This window comes from Pogoniulus pusillus, chromosome 13 (genome assembly GCF_015220805.1).
Source record: "Pogoniulus pusillus isolate bPogPus1 chromosome 13, bPogPus1.pri, whole genome shotgun sequence".
Taxonomy (NCBI): Eukaryota; Metazoa; Chordata; class Aves; order Piciformes; family Lybiidae; genus Pogoniulus; species Pogoniulus pusillus.
In genome coordinates this window covers 22,299,024-22,319,574 of record NC_087276.1, presented here as the reverse complement: position 1 = coordinate 22,319,574, position 20,551 = coordinate 22,299,024, and the positions used below count along the sequence as shown (strand labels likewise).

At 55.8% G+C, this 20,551-nt stretch overlaps 2 protein-coding genes across 3 annotated transcripts; one reads left to right on the top strand and one right to left on the bottom strand.

Annotated features, from left to right (window-relative positions):
• The first annotated feature begins 1,555 nt into the window (after positions 1-1,555).
• On the top strand, positions 1,556-5,863 carry GNG13 (G protein subunit gamma 13). Its single transcript, XM_064153516.1, has 3 exons — positions 1,556-2,057; positions 3,134-3,256; positions 5,298-5,863. The coding sequence occupies exons 2-3, from the start codon at positions 3,159-3,161 to the stop codon at positions 5,401-5,403; spliced, it is 204 nt and encodes a 67-aa protein (XP_064009586.1). The 5' UTR covers positions 1,556-2,057; positions 3,134-3,158; the 3' UTR covers positions 5,404-5,863.
• Positions 5,528-20,456, bottom strand: CHTF18 (chromosome transmission fidelity factor 18). 2 transcript variants are annotated; one of them, XM_064153514.1, is made up of 22 exons: positions 20,369-20,456; positions 20,029-20,208; positions 19,778-19,904; positions 19,368-19,533; positions 19,163-19,252; positions 18,971-19,023; positions 18,637-18,778; positions 17,876-18,079; positions 17,045-17,142; positions 16,683-16,806; positions 16,409-16,542; positions 15,539-15,632; positions 15,365-15,463; positions 14,875-15,005; positions 14,408-14,570; positions 14,063-14,287; positions 13,809-13,958; positions 12,731-12,861; positions 9,152-9,296; positions 8,117-8,224; positions 6,908-6,962; positions 5,852-6,161 (listed from the first exon to the last, which is right to left on the bottom strand). In XM_064153514.1, exons 1-22 carry the CDS (start codon positions 20,436-20,438, stop codon positions 6,025-6,027), a joined length of 2,826 nt encoding a protein of 941 aa, XP_064009584.1. In that variant the 5' UTR covers positions 20,439-20,456; the 3' UTR covers positions 5,852-6,024. The 2 variants fall into 2 exon arrangements, 1 of the variants encoding a protein (XP_064009584.1); XR_010304556.1 differs by lacking the exons at positions 19,778-19,904; positions 20,029-20,208; positions 20,369-20,456 and adding an exon at positions 5,528-5,680 and having other exon boundaries at positions 5,967-6,161; positions 19,368-19,640.
• Between the last annotated feature and the right edge of the window lie 95 nt (positions 20,457-20,551).

Below are 20,551 nucleotides of genomic sequence, written 5' to 3'. Positions count from 1 at the left end.
TAACAGGAGCTGGTTCCTTTTGAAGCATGGGGAGCATGTCCTGAGCCATGGCCAGCCTTGGGGATCTCTGACCTCACTAACAGGGGAGCATGTCCTGAGTCATGGCCACCCCAAAGCAGCCACAGATCTTTGCAACAGAGAAAAGCCCAGAAGTGGTGATGCAATACAAACTCACCCCATTTGTGGTGTCCTGGGGGTGGACAAACCTCCTGCTGTGGCTGCAACGGGCTGAGGGCTCAGCCCCAAAGAGCTCCATCGATCCCTGGCCAAGGCCCAGGTTCCAACATCCTCTCCTGGAGGAGGATGGAGGGATGCTGGCTCCAGGAGGCTCTTAAGGAAATTGATCACCTGAAGAGGCCAAGGGCTGGGAGAGAAGCCCAGCTCAGCACCATCCTGCTTCCCTCTGCTTGGTGCAGAGGCTGGTGGGGCTTTGCCTGTGCCCAGGTTGATGGTGTGGGGGATCAGCCTCCTGCATGAGAGAGATGGGGCTGGTGGGGTGGTGCTGTAAAGGCTTACTGGGAGAGACCTCCTGTATCTACCTCATCTATAGCTGTCTTGAGCTGTGCCATCTGGATAGATCTAGCTACAGCATTCTCTGTCTCTGCTGCAGCCACATAACATAGAGAGCACGTCCAGAGAAGGGCAACAAAGCTGGTGAAGAGCAGATTTGATGAAGAGCAGCTGAGAGGAGTGGGAGTGTTTAGTCTGGAGAAGAGGAAGCTGAGGAGAGACCTCATTGCTCTCTGTAACTCCCTGAAAGGAGGTTGGAACCAGGTGTGGGGGGGGTTGGTCTCTTCTCTCCCATGTCAGGAGAGCAAATGGCCTGAAATTGTGCCAGGTGAGGGTTAGTTTGGATGTTAGGAATGATTTATTTGCTGCAAGAGTGGTCAGGTATTGGGACAGGCTGCCCAGGGAGGTGGTGGAGTCACCATCCCTGAAGGTGGTTAGAGGTGGTGCTTAGCAATGTGGCCACTTGCTAGAGGGGAGTTATGGTTGGACCTGATGAGCCCAGGGGGTCTTTTGCAGCCTGAAAGATTCTGTGATTCTATGAGTCTCTATAATAGCTGTAAGGCATGTTACAAACAGGATATGACAAATGAGGTTTGATATGATATGTTTTGGACCTCTCACTCTAAGGACATTGAAGAGCTGGGGCAGGTCTAGAGAAGAGCACTGGAGAAGAGATCTGGTGAGGAGCAGCTGAGCAAGCTGGGGTTGTTCAGGCTGGAGAAAAGGAGGCTGAGGGAAGAGCTTCTGGCTCTCTACAGCTCCCTGAAAGGAGGCTGGAGCCAGGTGGGGGTTGCCTTTGAGCAGCTTTTACCCCTCCCTCCAAGTCGCACACCATTTTTTTTGTAATGCTCTTGCTCTTTGCCCCTCCTGCTGACCCTGCCCTTCACCTGCCACATGGTCAGGCTCCATCTGCTCTCTTTCTGCCTTCAGCTTTTCTCTTTCTCCCCTTTTCTTAACTAACTTCTTCTCAGGTACCCCCTCCCTTCCTCCACCCCCTCCCCCGAGTCAGCAGGAAGAAATCTGAGGAAGCCAGGGGGTGGCTGGATTTGGCAGGGATACAGCCAGGGACACCATCAGTGTTAGAGGCAAGGATGCAGGCAGGGATGCTACAGGAACGCGAGCATGGATACAGGCAGGAAAGCAGCCAGGGATGCAGGCAGCAGTAAGGACCTCCCTGGGGGTGCTGCTGTGTCCCACTACATGTTCCCACCCCCAACTTGGATCCCTTAGGGCCACGCGGGATGCTGGGCTAACCCCGTTTCGGCAGCCGCGGGTACCAGGAGGCTGCCTCCGTCCCGGGCGCTCAGCGGAGCCAAATCCCCGGAGAGCAGAGGGGGGTGGGGGCAGTGGGGAGGACGCTGGCATTATCCGGCTCCTGCTGTGCTGGAGGCAGCTGGAGCAGCCCTGCATTAATAGATTAGAGAGAGGATTTGGGCTGGGCACCAGCGAGGGCAGAGCCGGCGGCGTGGGCAAGGCCAGGGACACTCACTCGGACGGTGCGGACGGACGCGGCCGCCGGCTCCACGCTAACAGCTTCTCCAGCCGAGGTAAGTGGAAGGCTCAGCCACGGTGCTGGGATGCTCCTGGGGTGGCTGGGGTAGGGATGGGGGGGTGCTGGTCCTCATTTACCTCCAAAAGAGCCACCAGCCGGCACCAGAGCCCGACTGGGGGTGCAGGGGGTGGTGGGTGCTGGGTGCTGATCCTTCTCCTGGGGCTGATGTTTGCTCCAAGGGATGCTCTGGGGAGAAGCTGGAGAGGAGCAGTCCGTGCAGCTGCCCAGCCCTGCTGGTGTGTGAGTGGTTTTCTGCCTCCCTCCAACCCTTGCACTGGGGTGCAGGATGGGACATGTGAGCATCCCTGGGGTTCAGCCACTGCTGCTGGGTGCTGCTCTGCGTGCCAGAGGGTCTGGGCTCAAGGCCAGCCATGGGCAGGGGAAGGTCTCCTTGTGTTGCAGATTTTTGGGGTGACAGAGGGAGATGAGTGCTCAAAAAAAGCCTCATGCAACTACGGTCGTGGCTTAGATGCTGTGCCTCAGTTTCCCCATCACACACATCCCCACCCTTAGCCAGCAGCCAGGCCCACTGCTGGGGCAGGGAGGGTGAGAGGAGGTGCATGAGTGTGTGTCTTGCTCCCCAGATCAGAGGTGAGCATCCATGTGAGCCTTTTCTAGAGCTCTGCCCAGCCTAAAATCCCTGCTGGCCCCACTCACAGCCAGGCAGGAGAAAGCTGGACACCTGCCCATGCCCCAGCTTGCCTCTGCTTGCTTTTTGCCTTGCTCCACCCCAAACACCACCATCCAAATTGCAGTCAAATTTGGCCAGGTCCTTAGGTTTTGCATGTGCCACGACCACAGCACAGCTACAAGAGTTCACCCACCCCGTGCCCAGCTGCTCCCCTGACCTGCAGGTAAGTGCAGCCATTGCCTCATGAGAACAACCCCAAAAGCTGCAGGACCTGCTCCACTGTGAGGTTAGAAGCCTCACTTAGAGCATGGTGGCAATGCTGTCCCCATCCTGGAGGACCATTTCTTTGGGAGGGGGGAATAGAGCTGGGGGGGGGGGGGGGGGGGGGGGTCAGGACAGAGTGTTCTGATGGGATATGGCACTGATGTCCTCCTTTGCAGCCCCACAGAGCCCCCTGCTGCAGCCATGGACGAGTGGGACCTCCCTCAGTGGAAGAAGGAGGTGGAGAGCCTGAAGTACCAGCTGGCCTACAAACGGGAGATGTCCTCCAAGACAATACCTGAGTGAGTGTGTGCCCACCCTGCTCCCATCCCTGCACCCCCACGAGCAAGTCCTGGCTTCTCTCCACCCCACAGACAGACCCAACATTCTCCTCCAAATCCCTGAGGGCTCCCAAGTAAGGGGGAAGAAAAAAATCCCTCATCTCTCCTTTAATGGTTCTTCAAGCCCTTGTGGCAGGAGCTCCACCAGTGCTGGTGACCACAGAGGGTTCATCATCCTTTCTGCAAACCCCCCCACACCCTGTGCCAACTCTTTTCCAGCCACTCAAGCTCCATTGGTGTCCTGGACATGGCTCCAGGGGACTGTGCAGAATCCCCCCACTATGCAGAGCTGAGAAGGCTTCAGCCTGTAGAATAGTCACAGGCAGAAATTTCCCCTCCTTGGTCTGTACCTCAGAGTGAGCTGAAGTAGAAGGGGCTGGGGACACCCCAGCAGTTAGCCCATTCTGTGGGCCCATCTCTCACTGGCCTCTTAGAAAAGAGGACCAAAAAAAAGAGAGCAACTTCAGCAAATCAAATGTAAAGTGCAACCTGGGGCTGACCCCTGTGCCAGCAGCACAGGGCAGCCACAAACGGGGAGGACAAAGGGCTTGGAGTCAACCTAGGCTGTGCTGAGCTCCAAACACCAGCTGGGTGCACGGCTGCTGGTGCCCTGGGACATAGTGCTCCCCAACTTCTGTGCCCACCAGAACACACTGCACCCCAACACCTACCTGGAGCTAACACCACCTCGTCCCTCTGCCACTTACCCACAGCTGGAACCACCCCTCTGGTGTCACTTATGGCTTCCCTATCCCTTTGCCACCTACCTGGCACCACTTATTGCTACCCTATCCCATTGCCACCCTATCCCTTTGCCACCACCCCAGGACTGGAGCTATTCTGTCCTGTCACCTACCTGCTACCACTTATGGCCACCCTACCCCCTTGTCACCTACCTGGTACCACTTATTGCCACCCTAACCCTTTGCCACCACCCCAGGTCTGGAGCTATCCTGTCCTGTCACCTACCTGGTACCACTTATGGCCTCCCTCTTCCTTTGCCTTGCAGAGGAGGATGCAATCCAACATCACTGCACCCCAGAGCAGGGTGTACCTCAATACTGCTCCCCACTAGAGCAGGATTCATCCCGGATACAGCAGGGCACCTCCCCCATTTTGCTTCTACACAGCCCCTGCCCTGTGTCTCTTGTTCCTTGTCCCTCAAAGAGGGTGACAAAACAGAAAGGAGGCTGAGGGGAGACCTGCTTGTGCTCTACAACTCCCTGAGAGGAGGTTGGAGATGAGAGTGGGAAAAAAAAACTGGTGTGGGGTCTGGAGAGCAGGTCTGGCGAGGAGGTGAGGGACCTGGGGGTGTTTAGCTAGAAAAGGAGGCTGAGGGGAGACCTTTTGGTGGCCTTCCCTGCAAGGAGGCTGGACCCAGGTGGGTTTGGTCTCCTCTTCCTAGTATCAAGTGCTAGAAATGAGAGGAAGTGGCCTGAGACTGTGCCAAGGGAGGGTTAGGTTGGAGAGTGGGAAAAGCATCTTTGCTGCAAGAGCAGTCAGGGATCAGAACAGGCTGCCCAGGGAGGTGGTGGAGACACCAAAAACGTGAGGCCATGGGACCTGAGGGGACACGTTTTCGTGGGCAGGGTGGCATTGGGTTGCTGGTCAGACTTGGGAGATTTTGGAGGTCTTTTCCAAGCCAAACAGTTCTCTGGTTCTCCAAAATAGAACAAGGGAACACAGTCTCAAGTTGTGCCAGGGGAGGTCTAGGCTGGATGTTAGGAGGAAGTTGTTGTCAGAGAGAGTGATTGGCATTGGAATGGGCTGCCCAGGGAGGTGGTGGAGTCACCATCCCTGGAGGTGTTTAAGAGGAGGCTGGATGAGGCACTTAGTGCCATGGTTTAGTTAATTAGAAGGGTTAGGTGATAGGTTGGACTGGATAAGCTTGGAGGTCTCTTCCAACCTGCTTGATTCTATGATTCCATGAAAATGCTGGGGGTGCCTCATGCAGCCACCACGGGCTGCAGCTGTGCCCACCCCTCCAACCCCTTCCCCACAGGTTCGTCAAATGGATCGAGGATGGCATTCCAGAAGATCCCTTCTTGAACCCAGAGCTGATGAAAAACAACCCCTGGGTGGAGAAAGGCAAATGCACCATCCTCTGAGAGCCCAGCACCCCGCTCAGCACCAGCTCCTGTGCCCCCCTCCCCAAGCTGAATGTACTTTTTTATTAGCTAGCTTCCCAAGCAGTACCCAAACTAACCCTCTGCCTGCCTTCAGCTGCTCTTATTTATAGCAGTAGAAACGTTGCTTTTTTTATAGAGAGGGGACATGAGGACAGCACAGAGGGGGTGGGGGCTAGGAACAGCAAAGATTCCCCCTAGGTTTAGCTGCAGTTTCCAATCACAGCCTCTGCCACGTCCAACAGGTTGAGTTTTCAGCCTGTAAAGGCAAAAAAATAAACCCCTCAGACAACAACAACAACAACAAAAAGGCAACCCCCAAACTTTTTCTAGTTAAAGACTTTCAGCCACTTGAAATATTCTTTTGTAACACTGTAGGAGCAGGTAAAATACAACTGCAGGTTTCTAAGTGAAATAAACAGAACAACACTTGGTGACCTGGTTGGGGCTTGGGTTGGTTCTTTTGTTTTTTAAGAGAGAGATTTTATTTTGGTGCTTTTCTTTTTAAACAAAGTTAAGGGGGTGCTAAGGTACAAATAACAAACCTCCAACAACTCAACCAGGATGCTGCTGACCCACAGCTTCAGGTCCATGCCTGCCCTGCTAGAGCAGGTCCCTGATGTAGATGTTCCTCCTGACAGCGTTGGACACTCCCTCGTTGAATCGGAACCAGACGTCGCTCTTGCCCACGGCCTTCCCTATCTGGCTCTCAAGTGACTCCTCCTTGGGGGCCTGAGGAGCTGGAGGAGGGAAGATCTAGGTTAAAAACTTGCAGAAACTGTTAACTTGACCGTTACAACCTGTGTCCAGGCTGCTACGGGGCACAGCAGGGGTTTGCGCGGGCAGAGCTGATGCTCCCGCAAACCCTTGAGGTACCCACACCCAGGCCCCCCAGCTCAGGGGATCTGCTGCACCTCTGGATGCTTCCAGAACCCACCAACCTGCCCACAGGCACCTCCTCACCTGCTGTGGCAGAGTCCTTTTGTTCAACAGCCCCTCCCTGCCTCACCCACGTGGCCTAGGTTACAGAGCTTAGGGACAGAGACCCTGTTTGGGTACCTGTGTGGGGTCTGAGCACTGAAAATGCAGAGACCCTCTGGGAGCACCCACAGCCACTCTGTCTCTCTGCCACCCATGAAGGGCCAGGGCCACTCACGGTCCCCTCATCCCTCCACCACCACAAAGGAAGTGAGGCTACTTTACCCCTCTGCCACCAACCCTGGGCTGGGATCACCCTGTCCCTCTGCCACCTATCTGCTACCACTCATGCCCACCCCATCCCTCTGCCACCAACCCTGGGCTGGGATCACCCTGTCCCTCTGCCACCTATCTGCTACCATTCATGCCCACCCTATCCCTCTGCCACCAACGTTGGGCTTGGACCACCCTGTCCCTCTGCCACCTATCTGCTATCATTCATGCCCACCCTATCCCTCTGCCACCAACCCTGGGCTGGGACCACCCTGTCTGTCCCTCTGCCACCTACCCAGAGTGGTGGACACCTGCTGCTGAAGTGGCCGCCCGAAGAAGTCCGTCTCAGGCTGTGCAAAGCAGAAGGTGAGCATGGTCATGTTTGGAGACAAGCAAGAGCAAACCCAGCTTCAACCTGGCAGCTTAGTACGGGGCCAGAGCCCAGTGATACCACTCAGCTCTGCCCAGTTTGAAGCTAAGTAAGCCCTAAGTTGTGTTTAAGGCATTCAGAGGAGCCCTGGCTGTAGGGTGATGGCTATGCTGCTGTCACCCCACACCCAGGGCTGCACCAGCCCCTTCCCCCTTGGAGCACCTGGTGCAGGAGGAAGCCACTGAGTAAGAACTGAATGCAAATCCTGCAGAAAGGGTCCAACTGCCTCAGGAAAATGCAAACTGCATTCAAAACCGGGTGGGGAAAGTCAACTTTGAGCCCACAGAAAGCACTGGTGGTAGGGGACCACCTCTAGCTCCCTTTGAGATGGGACCAACCCAGCTCACTTGCTGCACCTGCAGAAGATGGACTGTTCTCCTGCAGCTCCCCCCAACAAAACCCCTATGCACCTATCTCCCCTACTCAGCAGCTTCCAGAGAGTCAGAATTCAGTCATTTTTTGCCCAAACATCCACATCTTTTTCTTCCTCAGTCCCTGAAAACTGTAATTGTCATCCAGACCGAGTGCATTTCCCTGCTATAAACCCAAAGATGTGTTGACAGGACACCTGGTGAAGTTCTGTTGAAAGAAAGTGGACCAAAAATACACAAAACAGCAAAGGAGACAGCAAGTTTCAAGCAGCCAAGGGGGCAACTCAGGCATGATCAGAGGCTGGAGCATCTCTGCTACGGGAACAGGCTGGGAGAGTTGGGGGTTGTTCAGCCTGGAGAAGAGAAAGAAACCTTAGAGCAGCCTTCCAGGCTGGGGAGGGGACTTCTGGCAAGAGATTGTAGTGACAGGACAAGGGGCAAAGGATTTGAGCTGGGAGAGGTGAGATTGAGACTGGAGATTAGGAAGAAATCCTTGACAGTGAGGGTGGGGAAGACACTGGAGCAGGATGCCCAGGGAGGCTGCGGATGCCTCTTCCCTGGAGACATTCAAGGCCAGGCTAGATGAGGCCTTGAGCAGCCTGCTCTAGTGGGAGGTGCCCCTGCCAATGACACAGGGGTTGGAACTGGATGATCTTCAAGGTCCCTTCAACCCATTCTAGGATTGTGACCTGCAGCCTCCCACCTTGTCCTCCACTGCTGCTCTCCGCACGATGTGCTCCAGGCGCCGCTGGTGGTTGCGGGTCCCAGTTTGCCTGGTGTCCCCTGGCTCCCTGACACCATTCTCAGGCTCCTGTGGAGGGCAGAGACCTGAGTGAGGGCCCCCTCAGGAGCTGCAGGTTTGGGCATCCCTCCCCAGCCTATGTCACACATGCCTTCAGCCCCCCTCTGCAAGCTGCTGGGTTTGATTACAGCACCCAAACGACTTGGCAAGGACTTTGTTACCATTCTCAGCCCCCAGCAGCACTTCAGACGTGTGTCTGCTACCCCCTCCCTGGGACATCATGGTTGGCACCACATAAACAAGCAGCCTTCAGAGATGTTCTTGCAGCTTCTCTTTGCACCATGCATCCCCCTCGAGAGCTCTCCTGCTGCAAGAAGGGGCTCTTGGGATTAATTTTCCACACAGCACCAGGGCAGGGCAGGCACCAGCTACACCTGAGCTGCTTTTCAGCCTTTTCCACCCACTTCCACCTTCTCCTGCCTTCTGCATGTAGAGCCAGATCATTTCAACTTTACTATCACCTAGAAAGGTTGGGATCAGATGATCCTTGGGGTCCCTTCTAACCTGGCATTCTGTGATTTTGGGAGGGGGCAGAGTAACTCTGCTACTCTCAGGGCCTTTGGGAGGATGGAAGTGATGCACGAAGGGCAACGTGCTGATAGGAGAGAGCAGCACAGGTCCCTCATGGACACAGAAATCACAGCCAAGTGAACTAAAATTCCACCTCTCTCACTGGAACTGAAGGGTTTAAAGCCTTCACTCCGGGCCAGCCTTTCCAGAACTCCTGGAGAAAGCTGAGCCCTTTGGGCACGCCACAGATGTGCTGCCCACAGGCAGATGTGCAAGCAGATGGCTGGGATTGGTGGGGGGAGGGAGGTTAATCCTAGATTTCCATTTGCAGAAACGGCTGCTTTGGAAAGCCCACATCCCCCACACCAACCCTAAGGACTTAATCCCAACCCAGGAACCAAGAGGACACCATCAGCACCTCCCTACCTCAGGCAGGTTCCGTGCCTGCAGCAAAGCCTCTGTCCTCCTCATCTTCTCCAGCTCAATCTCCCTGGCAATGAGCTGCTTGGCCTGGTAGGTCAGCTGCCTGCGAGCTGGAAGCTCTGGGAATCGGCAGACATCCTCCACATTCCTGCACCATGCAGCAGGGGAAGCAGAGCAAATCAATCAATAATGCAAATCAAAACAGCAGGAAGCAAAATTGCAGCCTGAGCCAAGCACAGGGAGACCTGCCAGGCTCTCAGCCCCAGCCCACCGACCCTCTTGGTATGATCTTGGTCACAAGGGAATTCTGTACAGGGAGGGTGGGCAGACACTGGCACAGGTTGCTCAGGGAGGTTGTGGATGCTCCCTCCCTGGAGGTGTTCAAGGCCAGGTTGGATGAGGCCTTGAGCCTGGATGAGGCCTGTTCTAGTGGGAGCTGTCCCTTCTCATGACAGAGGGGTTGGAACTAAACGATCATTACGGTCTCTTCCAACCCAAACCATCCTGCGCCTCTACAATGGTGCCTCAGCTCCCCCACTGCTGCCCTCTCCAAGAGCCCAGTGGGCAGGGATGGGCACATGGAGCTATGCTGCTGCAGGACATGTCAGCTGAATGGGCACTTAGGGGGGATTACAGGCTTTGAAACCTCAGGTTTAATGCAAGAGGAAATTGCAGGCTGAGCAGATTGTCCTCAAAAAGCCACAGGCGCATCACAGCTTGGGCAGCAGTGGCACCACAACCCTTCACGTGAACCCCGAGGTGCCCGCAGGCAGCTCTGGTCTTGAGGGATGGCCAGGAACACTAATTTCAGTTAATCAGAGCAGTTTTGTTCTTAACAAGGTTGGAACAGAAGGTCTGGAGTTGGGTTTGCTGCAGCACAGCAACAGCTCAGGCGCAGCCCCAGCAGACAGGAGGCAGCTGAGCCACTTCCTCTGTCAGCTGGGAAGGGCTCAGGTTTAGAATCATAGAATCAGTCAGGGTTGTAAGGGACCACAAGGATCATCTAGTTCCAACCCCTCTGCCATGGGCAGGGACACCCTACCCTACAGCAGGCTGCACACAGCCTCAGCCAGCCTGGCCTTAAACACCTCCATCCATGGGGCCTCAACCACCTCCCTGGGCAACCCATTCCAGCCTCTCCCCACTCTCATGCTCAACAACTTCCTCCTCACATCCAGCCTGAACCTACCCACCTCCAGCTTTGGTCCATTCCCCCCAGTCCTCTCACTCCCTGAGATCCTAAAAAGTCCCTCCCCAGCTTTTTTGGAGGCCCCCATCAGATCCTGGAAGGCCACAAGAAGGTCACCTGGGAGCCTCCTCTTCTGCAGACTGAACAGCCCCACCTCTTTCAGTCTGTGCTCACAGCAGAGCTGCTGCAGCCCTCTGAGCATCCTCCTGGCCCTTCTCTGGACACACTCCAGCATCTCCACATCCCTCTTGTCATAGTGGCTCCAGAACTGGATGCAGTTCTCCAGGTGGGGTCTCAGCAGAGTAGAGGGAGAGAATCACCTCTCATGCCCTGCTGCCCACACTTCTCCTGATGCAGCCCAGGCTCTGCTTGACTTTCTGGGCTGCAAGTACACACTGCTGGCTCATGTTGAGCTTCTCATCCAGCAGCACCCCCAAGTCCCTCTCCTCAGGGCTGCTCTCCAGCCACTCACTGCCCAGCCTGTAGTTATGATTGGGATTGCCTCAACCCAGCTGCAGGACCTTGCACTTGGTCTTGTTGAACCTCACGAGTGGGCTTGTGCCCACCTCTGCAGCCTGTCCAGGTCCCTCTGGATGGCATCCCTGCCCTGCAGCCTGTCTGCTACTGTGTCATCCACACTAAGCATCATCCTCTTAAAATAAAGAGAGCAAAGTCGAGGGCACTGCAGACACCCAAAAATCAGATGTCAAAGCTCTAGTTTAAAACGTTTTGAAGAGCAAACACAGGTTTTGCTGCCAGCAACAGCTTTGTTTGCCCAAGAGAGGCTGGGATGTGACTCAGAGGTGCCACTATGCTCCCCATCCTGGCTGTGTGTGGCCAGGAAATAGGCTCAGAACTTATAAAAAGCAACAGAATTCCAGCTTGGTGGGGGTTGGAAGGGACCTCTGGACATCAGTCAGTCCAACCCCCCCTGTTAAAGCAGGGGCACCCACCAGCAGCTTGCCCAGGGTCACAATGCCCAGCTGGGTTTGGAAGCTCTCCAGACAAGGAGACTCCACAACCTCCCCAGGCAGCCTGCTCCAGGGCTCCAGCACCCTCACAGCAAAGTGTTCCTCCTCCTGTTCAGATGGAACCTCCTGAGTTCCAGTTTGTGCTCCCTGCCCCTTGCCCTGCCACTGACAAGTGTCTGGCCCCAACCTCTTGCTCTTTAGCAATCCTTTAGCTCTTGCTGAGCATTGCTCAGATGCCCTCTGGGGCAGCTCTTCTCCAGGCTCAACAGCCTCAGGGCTCTCAGCCTTTGCTCCTCAGAGAGATGCTCCAGGACCCTCAGCATCTCTGTGTTCTCCACTGGACTCTCTCCAGTACTTTCCTGTCCTTGAACTGGGCAGCCTAGAACTGGACACCCTACTCCAGCTGTAGCCTCCCCAGGGCAGAGCAGAGTGGCAGGAGAAGCTCCCTGGCCCTGCTGGCCACATTCCTCTTCATGCACACAACATCCCTGCTTGTGCCATGTGCCCCCCTCTGTGCCACGGTTTCCCCATGGCCACATTTTGGTGGCACAGCCCAGTTTGGGGAGGGCAGGGGATGATGGCTCCCTGCAGCTGTTCCCAAAGGCCTTTCCATGAAGGGAAATAAAGTGATAAATAAAGCTCTTGTGTATAATTGGATACAACTGCTTGAGTTAACAGAAGCTAATTCCTCTAATTAACTTTGCACCAGGAAGACATTAGCATTGCTCTGAGCTGTGGTGTGGTCTGCACTGCTTCACTGAAGCCTGAGGAGCATTTCCAGCTCCATCTCTGTTCAAAGCACAGTGAGATTCCAGCTGAGCTATGGACAGCTGTTAATGCCACCATGGTGACAGTGACCTTCTGTGCGCAACACGCCCAGGTGGACCTGCCCTGTCCTGCTGCCATCAGGTCCCAGCAGATTTGGTCCCTCTTTTGTCAGTTCTAAAGGCAGCTGCTTCCTTCCCTTTAATTCCATTAAAGCAAAACCAGCCCCACTCCAGCTGCTGGGCCTCTCCTTCAAAAGAATGAGGTAGACAAGCAGAGCTGCCATCAGAGAAAGTCAGCTCCCCACAGCCACCCCAGCATGGGCAGCTCATGCCAACCCTGCTGCCATCACTGGAGAAAGCTCTGAGCTCTAGCTGCAAGAAAACAGCTCAATGCCACTATGCTTTTGGGCTCAAACTCCCTGTTCTCACTTCTGATTCTAAACCTTCTTCTCAGCCTTGGGACTTAGGAACAATTTCTTCCCCACAGGGGGTGCCAAGATCTGGCCCAGGCTGCCCAGGGTGGAGTTCCCAGCCCTGGAGGGGTTTCAAAGCTGAGGGCCATGGTTTAGCAGTGACCTGGCAGGGTTCCCAGTTGGCCTCAGTGACTCCAACAAAGTCTCTTCCAAGCACCATGGTTGGTGACCCCACGACTTACGGGTCGAGCCTGTAGGCATACTGGCCCTCAGGCAGGCGCTCCTGGTGGTAGGTGAGGTTGTAGGCCAGCATGGTGCTGACCAGGTCTGCCAGCTGCTGCTTCTCCTTCAGGCTGTAGAGCTGAGTGTTCACCTGGGGAGCCCAGTGAGGGGAGAACATCACTAACCCATCATTACTTCCAAGCATGAGGTTTGATTCTGTATAGAATCCCAGACTGGTTTGGGTGGGAAGGGACCTTTCAAAGTCATCCAGTCCAACCTCTTGCAGTCAGCAGGGACATCTGCAACTACAGCAGGCTGCTCAGAGCCCCAGGCAACCTGGCATAGCATGGTCCCAGGGATAGGGCATCTCCCACCTCTCTGGGCAGCCCTGGCCAGGGTCTCATCACCTTCACTGTAGGAAATTTCTTCCTTGCAATTAGCCCAACATGAGGACAGTTAATATTTGTGAGGTTGAGTTTCCTGTTAGGGACCCACATTCTTCAGAGAGCAGAGACAGTCTCTTCAGACAGATGCACCCAGTGTAACCACCTGAACCAGCTGCTGGAAGGAGACTGCTCAGCCAAGTCCACTCACAGTGCAGGGGTCCAGGAGGTGCAGGACACCAATGCCCATCAGTTGGGCATTGGTAGATTTAGGTTGGAGATTAAGGAGAAATTCTTTACAAGGAGGGTAAAGTGTGAAGATGGTGAGACACTGGAACAGGTTGCTCAGGGAGGCTGTGGACGCTCCCTCACTGGAGATGTTCAAGGCCAGGCTGGATGAGGCCTTGAGCAACTTGCTCTAGTGGGGTTGGCCATGGAAGGAGGTTGGAACTGGATGATCTCTAAGGTCCTCTTCAACCCAACACATTCTATCAATCTGTGAATCTCAGCACTGCATCCTCAGCAGTCCCTCCAGCTGCATCAGCTGCCATGTCAAACTGATCCCAAAGCTGGGACAGAGGTCTGGCATAGCTCAGCCTGGATGATGCAACAGCAGGGATGGTGACCCAGCACTCATGGGGCTGTTTACAGAGGGGACATGTCACCCAAGCAGGAGGCCTGTCCCTACAACAGGAGGGGGCAGGTGGGCACTCACGGGTCGCAGCTTTGGGGCGATGATGTCCAGCAGCAGACAGAGCACCTCCAGGACAAGCGGCTGCTGTCCCGCACGGCTGCGGGCACTGGCTGTGGTGCCTGACACCATGGACATCACCAAGTTCTGCATGTGGTTCAGCTTGGCCAAGGCCTGGGTGGAGAGGGCAAGGAGAGCTCAGCCATGGCTGTGACCACAGCCGTCCTTGTGGGTGACAGCTGGAGCCAGGCTGCCACTGAGACCTCCTCAGTACTCACCTCGTGGTGACTGCTGGGGTAAGCGAGCCGGGGAATGCTGGTGGCCGCGAAGAGCAGGTGGAAAGCCACGGGCAGGAAGGGCAGGTACCTCATCAGCTGGAAGCTCTGCCCATGCAGGACAGCCCGGCTCAGCAGGTCAGAGAAGCACAACCAGTCCAGGGCCAAGCACACTGAGCTGAAACTGGAGTCCCGCAGCTTCATGTTCAGGAAGTTTTCATACAGGCCCTGGAAGAAGGCTCAGCATTAGACATGGCTCGAGGTGGACAGGCCCACCAGAGCACCCCACTGAGCTCCAGCATGACACAGCAGGGCAAGGAGCTTGGCTCACCCCCTTGGCTGCTCTACCTGGGCCAGCTTCTCCTGCTCCCCTGAGGAGATGGCGAGGTGCAGGATGTGGTGGAAGCGGTGGGAGGATGCGGTGAAGCCAGCTGGCCCACCGAGGTGTGGCAGGTCCCCATCATTCATCAGGAGCTGGGCTGGCAAAGTGGGGTCCATCCCTACCCTGTGCCTGAGGAGAGCCCAAAGAGAAGAGCTTAGGGTGTCCTGATCCTGAATGGACACACAAGGAACATTTAGATTCCTGCAAACCGGACTGAAGGCAATACTGATGCCAAGTTATGGGGCACTAAAGAGAGTGGCCAAAGAACACCTGGAAGCATGAATCTGCTGGTGAAGCCAGGTCTGCTGCAGGGTGGACCAGCTCTCCAGGACCTTGCAGGCTTCTCCATGGCAGGTCTTGCCAGCAGGTCAAAGAATACCATGAAGCAAAGTGCCCCAAGCACGCAGCAGACTTAATAAATCCCTCTTTTTACCTTGGGACCCTTGGGAGTTGGAAGATCTCTTGCCAGATGGAGAACAGCCCTTTGTTTTGGTCTTTCAAGCCAATCTTCATTGTCTGCACCATCTGAATGTTCAGCTCCTTCTGGCCTCGTCTATGGAGAAACTGCAACAACAAGCGAGGGGCCGTGGGGCACAGGCAGGGTGGAGAGAGAGAGGATGTCCACAGCAGCTAACTGCTTTGGAGGGAAGCTGGAGACAGCAGCACCTCACTCCTCCTCCATTTGTATGTTAAAAGGGAACAGGGTGGACAACCTGCTCTAACTGCAGATGTCCCTGCTGACTGCAGCGGGGTTGGACTGCATGACTTCAAAAGGTCCCTTCCAACCCAAACTAGTCTATGATGCTATGACTTTTTAGGGGTCTGCCTGGGACACAGTTTTTGCCTCCATCCCCATCTGAGCTCAGATCAAGCCAAGGAGTCACAGCAAGCCCACGTGCCTGAGCTGCCAGCAGCAGCAGTACCTGCAGGGTGTTGATGCAGGAGCGGATGTCATTGTCTGTCTTCTCGCACAGGGCCAGCAGCGCGCCCGCGTCCGCCCGCATGCCTTGCTGCAGGGCGATCTGCAGGGGAACGGGGGTCAGCAGGGAGGAGCTGATGGCCAGGAGGACACAGAGGAGCCCTCAGCCACATCTGACCTCACAGAGCCGCTGGGCGAGCCGGGACGGGGAGGTCCGAGGGAAGCTGAGCAGGAACGATTGCTGCCGGAGTGGTCGGAGAGCAGGGACGTACCTGGCCAAGGCAAGCATAGGGGGCCCTGAGTGACTCAGCTGCCCAAACACAGCTATCAGTCATAGAATCCCAGACTCATTTGGGTTGAAGAGGCCTTTCAAGATCATCCAGTCTGATCCTATCCCACAGCAGGGACATCTGCAACTACAGCAGGTTGCTCAAAGTCCTAGATAACCTGATCTGCTCCAGGGATGGGGCACCTCCCACCTCTCTCGGCAACTTGGCCCAGGGTACCACACTGTAACAGATTTCTTCCTTCTCTCTAGTCTGAATCTCCTTCTTTCAGTTTAAAGCATCACCCCTTGTCCTGTCACAACAGGCCCTGCTCAAAAGTCTGTCCCTAGCATTCTGAATGGCCACTTTCAGTACTGAAAGGCCACCAGAAGGTCTCCCCAGAGCCTTCTCTTCTCCAGACTGAGTAACTCCAACAGCAGAGGGCTTCCAGCCCTCCCATCATTGCTGTGGCCTCCTCTGCACTCACTCAAAGACAGCTGTGTGATTCAGCAGCTGCCTGTACACCAGTGCATACTTGGGCAGGCACAAGCTCAGCTGGACACTCACACCCAGCTGCCAGTCACTCCAGCAGACACAACCCCTGTAGGGGTTCAGGAAAATTGGGCACATCATAGTTCCACTTTTCATAAGGCATTTCCAAGCTGCCTGTCTGAGGGCAGACAAATTGGCACAGGAAGGCTTCAGCTGGAGGCCGACAGCAGCAGCCACCTGACTTTGGATAGAGCTTTCCACCCATGCCCAGCCACACAGGAGGTACTAACTGGTCGTTGCAGATGCAGATGATGGGCCTGAGCAGCAGACCACCCTCACGCCGCCTCCTCCGGCCCGTGCCACCTGCCACCTCGCCCTCCACGTCCTTTCGCTGGATGATGTTCAGCAGAACGTTGATAGATGCCTTGGGTTAAAATAAAAGAAAGGAAGAGAAAGGATGAATTCCTGCTCTTCAGAGGCAAGAAACTGCTCCCAGCCTGGGCTGAGCTGCTAAGAGGGCACTAAGGAAGGGGCAGTAGGTGGGCAGAGGCAGGCTGGGCGTACCGCAGGCGCGCCGTCGATCTCGTCGATGATCAGGCAGTTGGGCTTCTCGTTGGCACCCAGCACAGACTTCATCTGGGTGGCAGCTTCGATGCGGGTTCTGAAAACCTCAGGGCTGCGGTCATCACTGCAAGACAAGTTGGTGCCAGGCTGCTGTGGCCTCCAACAAGGCATCATCTCCACCCTGGCAGAGCCCCAGCAAGGAACCTCCTCCAGCATGGCACCGCATTCAGCATGGCATCACTTCCAGCACGGCAGCACCTCCAGTATGGGAGCACCTCCCCACAACGGCATCACTTTCACCAAGTCACCACCTCCACCAGACACTGGGGCCAGCTCAAGGTGGGCAGCCAGCACAGACTCACCTGGCATTCATCTCCACAGCGTTGTACCCGGCGTGCTTCGCGATGACGTGGGCCAGCGTGGTCTTTCCCAAGCCAGGTGGACCACAGAGCAGAGCTACCTGCAGCAGAGAAGTTACATCAGCCAGGAAGGGCTTCCTCCAGCGCCCACTGAGGCAGTCACACATGGAGATGGGACTGCAGCCTGCAGACTGGTCTGCTTCAGCCCTTGGGAGACAATGCACTGGTCAGCAGATGAAGTGAGAGAAGAGTCACTGAAGGATGTAACAGAGCCTCTCGGAGGTGACGGAGTCAATCTGGCAGCATCTCTGTGCCTGTGCTGAAGTTTGCAGGCAGATAGAAAAGACTGAACAAAATCCATTCTATATCCCCATTTCTGAGGGTCAGCATCCAGGTTTTGTTTCCCTTTTTTCATATCCTCTCACTAGACAGGTTGAGGTTTATAAACTGGCCTTGGAGCTATCTCTGCTCCCTTCAGCACTAGAGCATTGTTGCTTTTCACCAGATGTGGACAACTCCAGCTCAAAGTTCTCCCTGTACCAGACCCAAAACCAGCCTCTAACAAAGGCTGAACGGGGCAGGTCTTTCCTCAACTGAACCATTTCATTTGCCTGAAGAAAATCTCTTCCTCTCCCCTCATTATCACACTACTGAAACCAAGGCAGAAGAAGAAATGAGAACCCCCTGTGTTTTCTACAAAGTAACAAGGAGTCCAATTTCTCCTGCATCTGTATTGGAAGAGAAGAGAAAGCACAGAGCCTGCTCCTCACCTTGGTGGCAGGATGATGGGGATTGGAGAGGGCACCCCCCATAGTAGCTTCCTGTCCCACTCACCTTGTATTTGGGTCTCTTGTGTTGGTCCAGCTCAGCCTCCAGAATCTCCTCTGTGAGCTGCACTTTCGTTTTCCACTTAGTTTGCTGCTCCTTGAACGGAGGATGGGCTCCAGTGCTGGGCTTGGCCTTCTTCACAGCCTTCTCCTTCCCAAACACCACCGTGTCCCAAAGCTTGAGCCACTTCAGAAGGCAGCGGTTTGTGTACTATGTGTTGGACAAGAAAGAAACAAAGGCCCTGTCAAATCTCAGCATGGTCCAGCCAAGGACACACAGGAAGTCCTTTCTTTCATGGCTTAAAACCCAGCATGGCCTTTGGAAGGAGGGGAGCCCAAGAAGGCAGCACGGAGCATGCGTGCCCACACAGATCTTGAGCACCTGGCACACCACCCCCAACCAGGGAACAGCATGCCCAGCTTCAACGTGGTATCTATCTCACTGGGACAGCCTAGGAATGTGGGTTCCCTTCCCAACTTGGCCACCACCCCATGCAGCAACCCACCCAAACTCTTTTGTCTTACTTTGATCACCTTTCATCATCTCTTTTTCATTTGAAGATCCACAATCTACATATGAAAGGTCCCTGCCTTCAGCTCTCACACCAGGACTGCCCCCAGCCAGGGCTAAGCACAGCCAAAACCCCCAGCCAGTGCTTCCAAAGCCCCACAGTAAAAGGCAGCATCAGAGAACCTTCCTTAAATGGATTAAGGAAGAGCTGTAGATGTGCTAACACCACCCAAACCCAACCTCTCCTAGCACCTCACATCATCACTGAGCAGCTCTATGTAGCGCCGGGGAGTGAACTTGTCCACCCAGAGGCAATGAAGTGCAGGCTCCTCCTCATCTGCTGGCTCCACTTCCTCACTGGGCTCTGGGGTCTCAGCACTGGTCTCATTCTCAAGGCAACTACAAGGAAGAACTAAGTTGCCCAAACTGCCCAAGGAGTGTGAGCAAGGCTGGGAATTACACCCAGACATCTCAAATTTGGGATGAGGACAAAGAGGTTCCTTTACTTGCAGGTCCCCAAGACCTGTAACCCACCAGAGCATCTCATCAGCAAGGCAGGGACAGAGGTGGGATTTCATCCCAATGTCTCACCTGTTTATGATCTCTGTCAGCTGCTGTGATGTCTCCAAAACCTGCCTTCGACGCTTGAGCGCAAAAAGGGCAAGAGAGAGGTCAGAGACACCCCACTGACCTTCAGCTGGGGGATCAGAGATTCAGGACCCAATGCTGTGGCTATCCAGGGGTGACAAGGAAAGATGGGAAGGTCAGTAGAACAGGTGATACCTCTTCATCCACTTGGTCCTTCAGGTAGGAGAAAGGCACCCCCAGCAAATGGAGCGGCCTGCGTGCGTTCCAGCCCAGGGAATCGGGCAGCTGTGAGGAGCAGAGGACACACAACGATGGTCACACCTATACCCAGCCCCAACATCCCCAAAGATCCCCTCCTGAGCTGGATGGAAGCGACTCCAGCCTCCAGAGCTCTCCTTACCTCCACCCCTGTCCTGCAGGGGTCCTCCCTCAGGACCATGAAGACCCTGGTGCCCTCAGTGGATGTCACATTGATGTAGTCCTCCAGAACAGGTGGTCGCTTGAGGACCCGCTTCTGGGAGGGTGGTGTGGTCTGCAGAGGGGCCATGCCACTCATCTCCAAGTTCCTTTAGCAGGGGTGAAGGATAGAGCCCTTGAGCCCCTCCACCTCTGCTAAAATATGAGGTTGAAGGTGGCCAACCTGGAAGCCTGAGAAGCAGAAGGTGGGGTTCAAAGGCCCTTTCCCTCCCTACACCTGCCAAAACATGAGGTTGAAGGTGGCCAACCTGGAAGCCTGAGAAGCAGAAGGTGGGGTTCAAAGGCCCTTTCCCCCCCTACACCTGCCAAAACATGAGGTTGAAGGTGGCCAACCTGGAAGCCTGAGAAGCAGAAGGTGACTCTGGTACACCACCCCCGAGGACATCAGGAGCCAACTCATCCTCCACACCAAAGCTGAGCTTCTTAACAGCCTCCAGGCGCTGTCGCTTAGGCTTTGGGGCTGTGAGAGACATCAGGGCGGGAGGAAGAGAAGAAGTATGGTTGGCTGAAGGGTGATCCTCAGCTCGGGGTGGGGAGTCAGCAGCACCCAGAGGGGCTGCGGACTTGGCTCGGGCCAAACCTACTGCGGGCTGCGGGCGGTGGCGAGGGGCCGGGCGGGTCACAGCCCCGGTCCCTCTTCCTGGAGCTGGTGTCCCCGGGGTCGCTGCCTCCGATGAAGTCTTCGGGGGGCTCGGGCTCCTTCGGTGGCCGATTCACACCTCGGAACTGGGAGATTCTGGGGCCGGCGAATGGGAATTGGTCATCTGCAAGAGGCGTTACACCATGCCGCCGGTCACCGGAGCGGCGACCCACGGGGCGGTGGGCACACGGGGCCCCGCGCAAAGCCCGGCCCCGGCCCGCTCCTTCCCTCCCTTCTTCCGCTACTGCCTCCGGTCCCGGGCAGGGCACCGCAGCAGCTCTCACCTCCCAGCTCGGCCAGCACCTCCAGCTCGTCCGCAAACCGCTCGTAGAACTCATCTTCGGGGCCCGCCATGGCCCCGGGGCCCGCCCGCGCCGCGCTTCCGGCCGCCAGCGGCGCCCGCGCTGATTGGCCCCGGCGCGCCGGCCGGGGGCGGCGGCGGAGCTGATTGGCTGTGACGCGCGGCG